Genomic DNA, 15287 nt, shown 5'->3' with positions numbered 1-15287 from the left:
TGCCCTAAATGCAGATCAGTAGTGATTGAACAGTATAAACCACACCAGCTACATAATGAATTTTTAATGTAATTGCCTTTGTTACAGGGCTTCAGTATGGACCATTGTGCATTTTCAAAAAAATTAAGTGTTTTGAAGTCGTAAGAAAATTGAGCATGACATCAAAAGGAATTGTTTTGTTATTCAGGGTTAGATGACAACATGAACAAAAGCAATAGAGAAAGTGATCTATACATCGAATAATATTGAAGTTAAACGTTCTCTTCTCATTGACAATAGAACCATGAATGGCAGCTACTGCTACGTTTCTAACAGATGATTTTCTAAACCTAATGAAGTCCAAAACTGCGATATGAATTTAGGAATTGTTACCGGGGCTCTCACCATCAAGACTCATCATCATCATCATCATCATCATCATCATCATCATCATCATCATCATCATCATCATCATCATTTCCCATTATCCAGCTGTAGGCGGGTAGGGGCAAATATGGTTCCTCTCCACTTTCTTTGGTCTTTCCACCATTCCTCCTCCACCACTGCGTCCCAGTCCAGGTTTCTTTCTGTAATACTGTGTTGGATTGTGTTCTTCCATCTCAGTCGTGGTCGTCCGCGGCCTCTCCTTCCTTACATTTGCATTTCCATCACCTTCTTTGGCATTGTTTCATCACTCATTCCCTTTATGTGCCCAAACCATCTTAATCGGCTCTTATTTATTCTATCATTAATTTTTCCACTCCAGGTTCTTCCTGGATTTTCTCATTTCTTATTTTGTCTCTTCTACTCTTGTGTATCGTACTCTTCAAGAACTTCATTTCGGCTGCCTGTATTCGACTCTCATCCTTCTGTGTCATTGTCCAAGTTTCTGCTCTGTAAGTTGTTATGGGTGCGTAATACATCTTGTACATAGTTTCCTTTGCTTTCATTGGCACATCTTTGTCCCATAACATGTTTCTTACACTATGATAGAAACGGCTTCCAGCTTGAATCCAGGTATTTGAATGTCTCCACTATTTCCAGGGGCTTGTCTGCAAGTCTAATCTGACATCTCCCTTTCTCTCCTCTAGTCATAACAAGAGTTTTACTCTTTTCTGCAGTTATTTTCAATCCACATTCTTGGATCTTCCCATTCACCACATCCAACTGTTCTTGAAAATTCATGTCCTCTTCTCCAAATCACAATACCATCTGCAAATAACAACATGTTCATTTCTCTTTCCCCATATGCTGCTTTTGCTGTTTTCATGATGTCATCCATTACTATTGTAAACAGGAATGGCAATAGTACACTTCCTTGTCTCAGCCCACTAGTGATTTTGAACCAACTTGTCCTGCCAAATTGTGTTTGCATGCAATTACAACATTCCTTGTACATTGCCATGATCATTTTTATTAATCCCTGTCCAATTCCTTTTTGCACCAGACTGTCCCAATCGTTAATCCTGGGGTCACTGTCATATGCCTTTTCAGTGTCAGTGAATGTCATCACCATATCATTCCCATACTCCCATTTCTTTTCCATAGTTGCCTCATAATGAAAATGGGCTCTGTTGTTGACCTTCCACTTTTGAAACCAAACTGATTTTCCTGTATCTGATTTTCAACCTTCAACCTTATCCTACTTCCCAGTATCCTCTCCATTATCTTAGCAACATGGGAGATCAGAGTAATTCCCCTGGAGTTCTTCAAAACTTTCTTATTGCCTTTCTTGAAAATTGGGATGATTATTTCTTTTTGCCAATCCTCAGGGACCTCCTTATTCTCCCAGACAATCCTGAAAACTCGATATGTGCACTGCATGCCTACAGCTCCAGCTGCCTTTATAATCTCCACTGAAATTTCATCTATTCCAGCAGTTTTTCCATTCTTCATCTTTCTTACTGCCATTTCAATTTCATTCATTTAATTTCTTTATCCATTTCTTTCCTGGTGGTCTGTTGAATGACTGTCATTAGTTCTCATGGTCACCAACTTCTGAAAATACTCTCTCCATCTATTTCTTATTTCTTCTGGCTTTGTTAATTTTATGCCGCCTTCATCCTTCACAAATCTGGTGTTTACTTGATCTCCCTTTTAGTTTCTTAAGGTACCATACAATAATTTATTGCTGCCCTGAATATCATTTCTCAATTTCTGTGTGAAAAAGGCCCAGCTTTTCCTTTTTTCTTCCTCTGTTTTCTTGGCCAAATTCTTTGCTTCCACATATTTTCTTCTACTTCATTCTTAGATGTTTTCCATGCCTTCCATGCCATTTTCTTTTCCTTCACTTTACTCTTTACCCTATCATTCCACCAGTGTGTCTCTTTGTCTTTCACATTTCCTGATGTTCTACCATATACCTTTTCTGCACATCCAACCAATGCTTCCTTAAATCTTTTTCATTCATCTTCAACATTCCCCATCTCTGTCCTGGGTACGAAGGGTATTATTTCCCTTTAAAATTCTTTTTGTATGCTTTTCTCCTCCAACTTCCATACTTCATAATTATTTTCTTTCTTCTTAATGGGGGTTAATCAATCTTTCCCACTTTCAGTTTTCCTATCACAACTCTATGATCTCCACCAAAGGCTTCTTCAGGCATGCTGTAACATCTAAAAGTTTCTTCCGGTGTTCTTTCTCTATGATTATGTAATCAATCATGGTCTTTGTTCGTCTTGTTTCCCCAACCATAACTTGTAATCTTCTGACTGTTCTTCTTCCTAAACCAGGTGTTTCCAGCAATCATTTGGTTCCTCATCCAAAATTCCACCAACAACTCACCTTCTGGATTTACATTCCCATATCCAAAGGACCATACAACATCTTCCTTTCCGTATCTTTCCATTCCAACTTGTGCATTTAGATCTCCCATCAATAGTACTTCCTTATCTTCTGTCTCTCCACTTCCTCTAAAAAGTCCTCTACATGTTCATCTCTGCAACCCGTTTGTGGGGCATACAACTGGAATAGATCTTTCATGCCATTTTTAAACTGGAGTCTCATCACCATCATCTTATTGATGACGCATTTTGTAGACTCCACATATTCTTGGATTTCTTTTCTAAGTATGATGGCCACTCCATTTTTTGCTTTAGGTCCTCTGCTTTAATACAGTCTGTATCCTTCTTTTAGAGGAATCTCTCCTGTACTCCTCTTCTTGGACTCACACAGTCCAAGTATGGCCATATCTTTTCCTTTCTTGAAGTCAACCCGTTTTTCTGTCTTTCCTGTCAGTGTTAGGACATTTATTGTCGCAATCTTGATGTAGTTTGGTGCTGGTTGCAGACTTCTCACAGTTCTCCCAGCACGCAAAGAGCTGCACGTCACTTTTAGCAGGGGCACCCTAATTGTTGTGTATGTCCTCCGCGCCTGCGAGCTCCACAGCCCGCCGAACATGGATGTTTCCAGAGACCACGAGGCAGACTGCAGTGCGCTGACGTGATCGTTGGTACGTCAGCCAGCACTATAAAAGGAGCAACGTTTCTCGCCTCTCCAGGACTCCCAACAGTGTCCAACAACCAGACTACACCGCAAGTCAGACATGGAGTTACCCTCTTAAAAATGTGTTCTGAACAGGTGGACTGATTCCTGGCCGTGAGGTTTCACCTCTGGACATTGCCTCATTCATCCTGCATCCCGTAGCCACGTCGAGCACCCATCCGAGCATTCTGCTTCTCGTTCAAGTCCCGTACAGTGCTCCGACTCCAATTATAGCATTCTGCTATATATGAACATTAAATGCAAGTTCCTTGCAAGTTATATGCCTCCTGTTAGCATTCTGCTAATACAAACTCTCTCTACAAGTTCCACTTGTTATTATACATGACCGATAGTTTTCAACTATCAAGAACATTCTCTCATTTGAACAGACTGTCTCATCAAGACAAGATTGAATGTATATAGGAATCTCAAATTGTACACCTGTAAACATTATTCAGGCTCAGCCTACTACCTTATATTAACACTAAACGTGTGCAACTCAACAAGCTTCAAGAAAGGTTTCGTTCTATTTCATGTACATATTGTATAAATGTGTTGAAGCAATAAACTTTTATGTTGTGCCTTGTATACCAAGTTCCTTGTATATAACACTAACCTTTTCCGAGGCACCATATCTGCTTTATCCATATAGGCTATTGTTACAATGGGCTCGCCACACCCAGAGGCATTTTATACATACTGCCAGGTACAAAATTGGGCCGCTCCTAACATGGAGACAGGGGCCTTCCGTAGCCGCTCCTCTGGAGTACAGACGCTACGGGTTTTCCCCGTCCGCCATCTCCACTGTACTGAAGTTCACCTTCTCCGCCGTAGCTGCCGTTGAGGACTTCACCCATAACCCAGGGCAGGAATTTTCCATACTTATGACCCCTGGAGAGGGGATGTCCCAGTATTTTAAAGCCCCCAGGAATTGGGCTACCATCAAGACTGTGGCTGATATATTTTGCAGTCCATATTTTTCTTTATAATACAAGACAATAGGGTCATAAATGCTCTTCCTTCTCTGAATCCACTTCATCCAGTTGACCAGAATGCGATTCAGATCGCACTGTTCGGTCAATGATCGTTCTGTTCTTGTTTTCCAGTGTAATGGCAATGATATCTATTCATCTGGTGCTTCCATTTGCTGCCAATCCAGACACTTCCTCGTAGACCATATAGTCTCGTTCTTTGAGGGCGCCGGCCATCATGTGTTGAATCTTGTGGTGTCGACTATTCCTTAAAACATCTCCGAACGGACAAGCGTCCAGGACATCGGCAAGTGTTTCATGTTCTCAGTGGCAACGCCAACAGGGGGTGTTGTCCTGGGACCTGCCCAGTAGGGAGCGAACTGCAACAACATTAGCTGTCATCTTAATTGCTTCGCTCCATTCTGAACATGACAGACCATGGTGATTGGATGTGCACATATTAGTTGGTGTGTTTTAAAGTGTTATTTTTGTGTTTTAAATTTGTCTGTTGTCAATTTTAGATATTTATTTCAGCTGAAGATATCTCCAATCAAGACGAAACATGTCCTGATTTAATGTGAACTTATAATGTGTTAGTCCTAAGTATATGAAGGGCTAAAAGTGTTGAAAGGTGGAAAACTCTCTCAGTCACAGTTCTGATGATACATGTTACAGTAGATTATTTATTTCCAGATCACAAACGTATGATCAGGTGAGCCTGAAGGAGGAAATGAACTTGAAAAATACCTCTAATAAAGCCGCTATTGTAGAAGCAAACATGAGAATCAAATCTCCTGTCTCTGTTGTTAGTCCCAAATTGCAGCTTGGTTTGAATACTCAGCCTCATCTGGAAAAAAGTGCTGTTGTCGACTTGAGTACCCCCATCAAGAAGTCTCATGTAGACAGAGCTAAGGTAAACGTAGTGATACTTTCACAGTTGTATACTTAATGTGAATGCCCTCATTAGAAAGTCACAAGTTAACATAGATAAGGTAAACAGTAGTGATACTATCACAGTTGTGTAGTTAATGTGAATGCCCTCATCATGAAGTCATAAGATAGAGCTCATCATCATAGGCATTCATTTGCTGGCAAATATAACAGTTGTCTTCTAACTACATTATTGTTTTCAGTTATGGGTTTTTAGATGACAGAAGAGACTAATTCTAAAACTCCCAAGTTCTGCTGCAAAGTTGGTATATCGAATCTATCAAAGCTGCTTGTTGTTATAGTGCCTGGTAGTAACTTCTTCTCTAAGTTTTCTTGTTCCTTTCTACATTCTCCCATATCAGATTCATGCTGTTCAAAGGGTTTTTTTATTTATTTATTTATTTATTTATTTATTTATTTATTTATTTATTTATTTATTTATTTATTTATTTATTTATTTATTTATGTGTTTATTTAATTATTTGTTTGTTTGTTTATTTATATTTATTTATTTATTTATTTATTTATTTATTTATTTATTTATTTATTTATTTATTTATTTATATTTTCATAAAGAACGTGAAATATTTGTCCTGAATAAGTAAATTCATAATCCCAATATACTGTTATTGGTCTGTTACTGGAAATTATTAATTTTCCAGCTAACTCGCTCTCAGTTGCCAGCGTATCACCCCAATGTGTGAATTTTGGTTCATTATTTTGTAACTAACACACCTATCAAGACATGGTTAGTGCATGTAGTGGATGCTACCCTTGGAGCCTCTGGCAGTTTCAATGCACTAGGACAGATTTAGTCTCTTTTACAAACATTGATTCCTGCTAGGCCATCAGATGATATAGATTTTGATTCCCATAGGGAACTTGAATTATTTGTCCTGAATGAATAAATTCATAATCTCAATGCTTTTTTATTTTACAATTTGCTTTACGTCGCACCAACACTGGTAGGTCATATGGTGACCATGGGATAGGAAAGGGCTAGGAGTGGGAAGGAAGCGACCATGGCCTTAATCAAGGTACAGCCCCAGCATTTGCTTAGTGTGAAAATAGGAAACTATGGAAGATGATCTTCCAGGCTGCAGACAGTTCAATCGTACTATCTCTTGAATGCAAGCTATTAGCTGCATGTCCCAAACCGCGCATCCACTTGCTCGGTCCCAACATAATTGGTCTGTTATTGCAAATTATACATTTTTCATTTAACTCGTTCTTGATTGCCTGCATCACCCCAGTGTACCAAATTGGCCTCAGCAGGTGGTAACTAGCGAACCTACCAAGTTCTATGACTAGTACATGTAGGGAGGCCACTGTACGAGCTACTTGAGGCCTTAGGCGGTGCCAGTGCTCTGCAAGAGGCCTAGTCTCTTTTACAAAAAATTGATGCTTGCTAGGCCATCAGTTGATATAGATTTTGATTCCCATAGGAAATTTGAAGTATTTGTCTTGAAGGATTAAAGTCATAATCCCAGTATAATTGCTCCATTATTGGAAATTATACATTTTCCATCTAACTCATTCTTGGTTGTCAACATTTCACCCCAGTGTGCCAATTTGGACTCATCAGATGGTAACTAGCATACCTACCAAAACACATGGACAGTGCATATAGTAGATGCCACTGCACAGGCTACTGAGGCTCCAAGAAGCTTGTACAGTGGCTTTCACTACATGCACTAGCCATGCGTCTTGGTCCACTATACAAATTGGGGAAAATATTCTTCTGTAGGAAGTGGAATTAGGGATTGGAATAATTTATCAAGGGAAATGTTCAATAAATTTCCAAGTTCTTTGAAATCATTAAATAAAAGACTGGTTAAACAATTGACAGGGAATTAGTCGGCTTGATGACAGCCCTAAATGCAGATGATTGATTGATTGATTGATTGATTGATTGATTGATTGATTGATTGATTGATTGATTGATTGATTGATTGATTGATTGATTAAGTCCCTGGAGATACAAAACACAATGCTTAAAGATTAATTTTAATTCAAGTAGAGTTTGCTGCAAAATCTTACATTAGGATGCATTGAATATTTTCTACAGACTACTTTTCCATGTACTATGCTTTGATGCCAGGAGGGTGTGGTTATGGCTTGCCCAAGTAGTGACCTTGAAGATATTTGTGGAATCTGTTCACTGTGTCAGTAAGCCATTGCAACCGGTATCGTGCATAGATCATTATTGGCAGTGCCTCGCTACATCATAAGTAAAGAATCAATTTTTATCCTTGACAGAATATAGTACTTTGGGTTCCATGTAGTGGAAGCCACTGTACAAGCTTCTTGGAGCCTCAGTAGCCTGTGCAGTGGCATCTACTATATGCACTGCCCATGTGTTTTGGTAGTTATGCTAGTTACCATCTGATGAGTCCAAATTGGCACACTGGGGTGAAATGTTGACACTATTGTTATTAAATAGTCAACGTATAAGTTAGGACATGTTCGGGCCTAATTAGGCCCTCTTAAGCTAAAAATTACAATTTAAAAAGATTTACAAATTTTGCTGTTGATTGTGGCACATTATAAAATATTGTGAAATGATATATATTCATAAAATGAAGACGTGCATATGATGCAAGTTCATTTTAAAAACATTAAAATAATCGTTGTTGACTTACTGTGCAGGTGGAGGACAATGGACACTTACTATGGTTCAGTAGTCTAATTTATGCTAGAAGATTTATAATAATAATAATAATAATAATAATAATAATAATAATAATAATAATAATAATAATAATAATAATAATGTTATTGGTTTTACATCCCACAAACTAATTTTTTACGGTTTTCGGAGACACCGAGGTGCCGGAATTTAGTCCTGCAGGAATTCTTTAACATGCCAGTAAATCTACCGACACGAGGCTGAAATATTTGAGCCCCTTCAAATACCACCGGATTGAGTCAGGATTGAACCTGCCAAGTTGGGGTCAGAAGGCCAGCACCTCAACCGTCTGAGCCACCCATACCAGCGCTGGAAGAGTTCATTTTGTAATTTGTTTTTAAGCCTATGAAGTTTATGTTGTTCAAAGATGAACAGGTTTTCTAAAAGAAAATGTTTAAACCTAGAACCCTAGAATGAAAGAATAAATCGTAAGATGAGAAATTATGGAAAAAAATGTGTTGGAAAAAGGAACAGGTGCAATGGCAATTGTTCTTACATTCTGTCTTCCAACCCATATTGTTGTTTTCAGGTGTAATCATCGTCTGTGTGTAGAGTGATGCTTGCCCCATCCTGTTGTGAGTGACGGGAAGTGGAGTTGGAGGGGTGGTTGTGTTGACTGGGGAGGTTTTTTTTATAAGCATGAGTAATAGAAAAAGGAAGCGTATTACGATTGCTGATAGCCGGGCTGAGTGGCTCAGACGGTTGAGGCACTGGCCTTCTGACCCCAACTTGGCAGGTTCAATCCTGGCTCAGTCCGGTGGTATTTGAAGGTGCTCAGATACAACAGAATTGTGTCGGTAAATTTACTGGCACGTAAAAGAACTCCTACGGGACAAAATTCCGGCACCTCAGCATCTACGAAAACCGAAACAGTAGTTAGTGAGACGTAAAGCCAATAACATTATTATTATGATGATGTTGTGAAGGAATACAGTAATAAGAAGTGGGTACTGTAGATATTGCCAAGGAGTAAGTAAGGTATGCTTGTCCACCCTAAATTCTGTTGCGGTTAAAGCAATTGAGATTGAAGAAAGTGCATTCAGAGTGGCTAGCAACAAACTTACATGGATTCGATGCGGAAAATAAAAACTTGGGGAAGGTTTACTATAGTTGTTCCTGGAGCACAGAGCAGAAAATACAGTATTGCCATTAGTGGACCTGTGCTTAGTGAGAAAGCAATTGAACGGGCAACGAGGCTCGGTATAGAAGATTTTCATGCCCATTGCACAGATAATGACAACAGAAAGGCTGCCTCCTTTAACTGTAGGAAAATTTGAGAAGCTGCGGTATTTTAAATACATAGTCATGCTTCCTATGAAATACACGAGTAAAAAGAACTCGTGGATTGCAACATAAAGGTTGGAAATGGGATTAGCAAGTAGCACATGTTTGATGAAAGTACAATTGTTGACATAAAATCTGTAAGCGAGTGGAAATAAGGTTGTTTGAAGAACTGATAATGCATTATGCCCCTGAAGACATATTTAATACCAGTGCGACAGGTGCTTTTTGTTTTAATTAAGTGCCTGACCAAACTGTGGCATTCAAGGGGAAATTGTTATGGCAGGAAACACAGTAAGGAACATGACAGTACCGGGCAAGTTGGCCATGCGGTTAGGGAGGCGCGGCTGTGAGCTTGCATCCGGGAGATAATGGGTTCGAACCCCACTGTCGGCAGCCTTGATGATTGTTTTCCGTGGTTTCCCATTTTCACTCCAGGCAAATGCTGGGGCTGTACCTAGTTAAGGCCACGGCCGCTTCTTTCCCACTCTTAGCCCTTTTGTATCCCATTGTCGCCATAAGACCTATCTGTGTTGATGCAACGTAAAACAGATTATTAAAAAAATAAAGAATGTGACAGTGTTATGTGCAAATGTGATGAAACAAAAATGTTGCCTATTTTAACTGTAAGAAAATTTGCAAAGCCGAAGTGTTTCATAAACGTAGTTATGCTTCCTACATGAGTAACAAGAACTTTGTGGATGATGACAAAAGTATTTGAAATTTGGTTGAGAGTAATTGATGCAAAAATGGACACAATAGATGGGAAGATCCTCCTGCTAGTGAACAGATATATGGTGAACCCTCCCAGCACATCATATCTGACAAATGTGATTGTAGAGTTTTTCCCCGTAAATAGCATAAGTTTTTTTGCAACCACTGGACCTTTGGTTCATATGCAATTTTGAGTTGCAATATCACAAGATGTGTTTGCAACACCATCCACTGCATGGATATAGGAAAGAAGGATGCTATGAAGATTCATGTTTTATATGTAAGATCAATCAGTCACTACTAATCTGCATTTAGGGCAGTCGCCAGGTAGCAGATTCCCTATCTGTTGTTTTCCTAGCCTTTTCTTAAATGATTGCATAGAAATAGGAAATTTATTGAACATCTCCCTTGGTAAGTCATTCCAATCCCTAACTCCCCTTCCTATAAACAAATATTTGCCCCATTTTGTTTTCTTGAATTCCAACTTTATCTTCATATTGTGATCTTTCCTACTTTTAAAGCCACCACTCAAATTTATTCGTCTACTGATGTCCTCCCACGCCATCTCTCCACTGACAGCTCGGAACATACCACTTAATACCAATATAAATGGTCAGTTATTGGACACTATAAATTTTCCAGCTAACTCATTCCTGGTTGCCAGCGTTTCGCCAAAGTGTGCTAAGTTAGGCTCATCATTTGGTAAATAACACACCCACCAAGACACATGGCTAGTGCATACTGTGGAGGCCACTGCGTAGGCTATTTGGAGCCACCGGCAGTGAAAATGCACTATGAGAGACTTTGTCTCATTACCAAAATTTAATGCCTGCCTGGGCATCAAATGATATGGATGTTGATTCCTGTAAGGAACCTGAAATACTTGTCCCTAATGAGTAAATTTATAATATCAATATAAAAGGTCAGTTATTGGACATTATAAATGTCTCATGGTGCATTGGCACTGGCGGTGGCTCCAAATAGCCTACGCAGTGGCCTCCACGGTATGCACTAGCCATGCGTCTTGGTGGGTGTGTTATTTACCAACTGATGAGCCCAAACACTGGGGCAAAATGCTAGCAACCTAATACTGTCCAATAACTGACCATTTATATTGGTATTATAAATTTACTCCTTCAGGACAAGTAGTTCAGGTTCCCTATGGAGATCAACATCCATATCATATACCACTTAGTAGAGCAGCTCATCTCCTTTGTGCCAAGTCTTCCCAGCCCAAACTTTGCAACATTTTTGTAACGCTACTCTTTTGTCGAAAATCACCCAGAACAAATCGAGCTGCTTTTCTTTGGATTTTGTCCAGTTCTTGAATCAAGTATTCCTGGTGAGAGTCCCATACACTGGAACCATACTCTAGTTGGGGTCTTACCAGAGACTTATATGCCCTCTCCTTTACATCCTTACTGCAACCCCTAAATATCCTCATAACCGTGTGCAGAGATCTGTACCCTTTATTTACAATCATATTTATGTGATTACCCCAATGAAGATCTTCCTTTATATTAAGACCAAGGCATTTATGATGATCCCCAAAAGGAACTTTCACCCCATCAACGCAGTAATTAAAACTAAGAGGACTTTTCCTATTTGTGAAACTCACAACTTGGCTTTTAACCCCGTTTATCATCATACCATCGCCTACTGTCCTTCTCAGAACATTATACAGGTAATTTTGCAGTTGCACACAATCTTGTAACTTACTTATTACTCTGTACAGAATAACATAATCTGCAAAACGCCGTATCTCTGATTCCACTTCTTTACACATATCATTGATATATATAAGAAAACATAAAGGTCCAATAATACTGCCTTGAGGAATTCCTCTCTTAATTATGACAGGGACAGATAAATCTTCACCTACTCTAATTCTCTGAGTTCTATTTCCTAGAAACATAGCCACCTTCTTTGCTTAGGATTTTTTTCTTTTTATGACATGAAGCATACTTTTGCCTCTTGTGCACACCAAGTACACATCTAGTGTGATTGTTCACACTGTAAAATTGACAGTGGATAAGACATCAAACTAATTTACATAAATATACTTCTTGAAAATAGAGTAACTGTAGTTCCAAAATTGAACAAAGATGTAACTCTTGAATCTCTTGAAAAGGAAATGCACTACATTGCAGCTCATGGCAACAAGTGCCGTTAACCATATGGAAATGTAACTATTCTGTAAAGCGGGATGCAGCAGCTTGAAAACTTGGATGTTGAAAATGATTCTTTCGGTGGTGCCGGGCTGAGTGGCTCAGGCGGTTGACCCCAGCTTTGCAGATTCGATCCTGGCTCAGTCCAGTGGAATTTCAATGTGCTCAAATACTTCAGCTTTGTATTGGTAGATTTACTGGCACTTAAAAGAACTCCTGCAGAACAAATGCCGGCACCTCGATGTGTCCAAAAACCATCAAAATAGTGGGACGTAAAAACAATATCATGATTATTATTATTCTTTCAGTGGTGATGAAGAATGGGACAGCTTGGGAGATTGAACATTGTTTGATGAATACATAGATACTGACAGGAACGTCGTTATTACAGAACCCATGACCATCATTGAAACTCTTGAAGTCATTCAGCAGGAGTGTTAGGAGGAAAATGCTTATGATGACAACAACGATGGTCAACTATCGAACAGACCCATGTGTTGTAATGAGGTTGTTAGTGTCCTGGAAGCTAACATATGTTTTGTGATGCATCATAATGTATCTGACGAAATAATGCTTAATAAGGTTTAAGCTCTGCCTGTTGGCATTTCTTGATGAATGCTATACTTTTGCATCCATCTCATATCACAGGCCAGAGCAAAGTGTAGATTCCACCATAGTCCCAATCTCATCCATGGCTGTGACAATATGAAAGCTGCTAGGGTATGGATGGTGCCGAATAATGACATTCACTGAGCTCGATAGCTGCAGTCGCTTAAGTGCGGCCAGTATCCAGTATTCGGGAGATAGTAGGTTCGAACCCCACTGTCAGCAGCCCTGAAAGTGGTTTTTCGTGGTTTCCCATTTTCACACCAGGTAAATGCTGGGACTGTACCTTAATTAAGGCCACGGCCGCTTCCTTCCTACTCCTAGCCCTTTCCAGTCCGATCGTCGCCATAAGACCTATCTGTGTCGGTGCGACATAAAGCAATGATCAAAAAAATAAAAATGACATTCAGAGTATGGCTAGTGCGCCTGAGTGTTACAAAAGGTGTTGCTCATACAGTCAGTCATGCTAGCTACAATAGCACTTTATGGTCCAGTGAGGAAAGCAATGGCAAAGCACTTCACTCCTCATCTTGCCTATTACGCTGGGTTCTTTCAGTTTCCCTATGACCGCATAGCCTTTGGTGGTGTTATATGGGTATCCAACCAAACTCTGGGCTGATAACCTAACAGATACAGACAAGTATTAAGCCTTGAGTAGCTCCCTTAGTGCGATTAGACAGGAGTGAGCTATGTGCCAACATGGTGTTTCACCCTCTCCATGCCTTATCATCATCATCATCATCATTTTGCACCCAGACATACAGGTCGCCCATGGGCATCAGATAGAAAGTGCTGCACCAGGTGAGCCAAACATGTCCATGGACACTCACGTCACTTAAAGCAATACAATAAACAAATAAATAAGTCAATAACAAACAGCCTAAACTAACCAGCTTTTATTTTTGAATTGAGAATTTGTTATGATGTATACTGCAAGTTTGTATTACCCCAAATATACAGTATAATTTTCAGTGCAATAAATTCCTGTGTTTTTTTCTGTGTAGTGTAGGCACTCTTTTAGTTACACTTTTTTCACACACTTTTTTTTCTCTTCAGATCCCTGAACAGCATGTAAATGAAGCTTTACTGTACTTTTTGTAATCAGATTTTCAGGACACTTTAGCAACAGTTGTTTTAAATTTTTGTGCATTTGAAAGAATTCATTAGCTTGAAGTTTATTTTACTTAGTCCAATTTATCCTTTTCTCATGAAATGCAGATGAATGCTCTGAGGTGGGTTCAGAAAAATGGACCAATTAACAGAAAAAATCCCAACGAAGTAAAAAAGAGCCCTTCTGAGGTAACCAAAAGGTGTCCTGAAAGCATAGCTCAAGGTAAGGATTATGAATTTAGATTTTTAATTTGAAATTCAGTATATCAATTATTATAGCCCAAGTCATTGTAAGTTGGTCCTAGGCTTAAAAATTCTGTTTTAGAATTATGTATAATTTATAAAATATTGACTACCATGCTCATTTTTGCAATTTTGGAGATTTCTGTATTGCAGACAGTTGATAACAAATGTGACTAGTAAATAATGAGACTTTGTTCAAAAAGCTGTTTAAGAAATGATAATGTACAGAAAGTATTACCATCAATATATTTCCTCTCTGATTCATACACCGTTACTTGTATATTTTTCATTTATGTAAACTTATATGGTATATCTATCAGATTAAAATTTTAATCAGTCAGCATGTAGCATGTTTCTGTACCAAATGTTTTCATACCAAGGTCATAAGGTCATCGTGCAAAATCTGTTTTCTTTTACAAGGTTGGTCAATTCACCAATAGCTTGAATACTTGAGTGACAACCTTTCCTAACAATTTCACACACTTTTGAGGCATTTTTGTCCATTCTTAATGTTCAAGGGCGGCCGGGTCTTGGCTCGCCTTCAATCACTTCTCTTCCTACTTTGAATTTTTTCTTTTCTTTCTTTTTTCTTTTTCAGAAACTTTAGTATGAGATAAACACTGATCATCATAAACTTTGCGTAGCAAATTGAAAGTTTGTGTAACTGATTTTCCAAGTTTTATGAGGAATTTCACATTCACACTGAACCTTCTTTGGAGGCAGCCCTACCCAGGGAGTGGCGCCCCTACATGTGCGAGTCTCAGAGCATACTGAGCCGGTGTGTAACTTCTGGTATGGGTCCCAGCTCAGGGTTACGAGTGAAGACCTCAACGGCATCTATGGCAGAGAAGGTGGACTTCGGTACGGTGGAGATGGCAGAAGGGGCAAACTCGTAGCGTCTGTACTCCAGAGGGGCGACTACGAAAGGCGTCTGTCTCCATGTTAGGGGTGGCCTAATTTTAAACCTGGCAATAGGTATAAAATGCCTATGGGTGTGGCGAGTTCATCGTAACAATTGCCTGTATGAACTAAGCAGATATGTTCCAATTTCCTAGATGGAGGCCTGAGTCCACTTCATGTACTAGCGCTAATGGTTCCCTGCCAAGAGACACT

The 15287-nt window shown here is 39.2% G+C and overlaps 1 protein-coding gene across 2 annotated transcripts in view; it reads left to right on the top strand.

Moving 5' to 3' along the window:
- Mcm10 (minichromosome maintenance 10 homolog) overlaps positions 1–15287 on the top strand; it is a 143486-nt gene that overhangs the window by 108638 nt on the left and 19561 nt on the right. For both annotated transcript variants that reach the window (XM_067153264.2, XM_068225559.1), the window contains 2 exons: positions 5127–5346; positions 14040–14154. In XM_067153264.2, coding sequence (XP_067009365.2) covers positions 5127–5346; positions 14040–14154 — 335 coding nt within the window. The remainder of the gene's footprint in view (positions 1–5126; positions 5347–14039; positions 14155–15287) is intronic.

Source organism: Anabrus simplex, chromosome 1 (genome assembly GCF_040414725.1).
Source record: "Anabrus simplex isolate iqAnaSimp1 chromosome 1, ASM4041472v1, whole genome shotgun sequence".
NCBI classification, from domain to species: Eukaryota; Metazoa; Arthropoda; class Insecta; order Orthoptera; family Tettigoniidae; genus Anabrus; species Anabrus simplex.
This window is presented reverse-complemented; position numbering and strand designations above follow the sequence as displayed.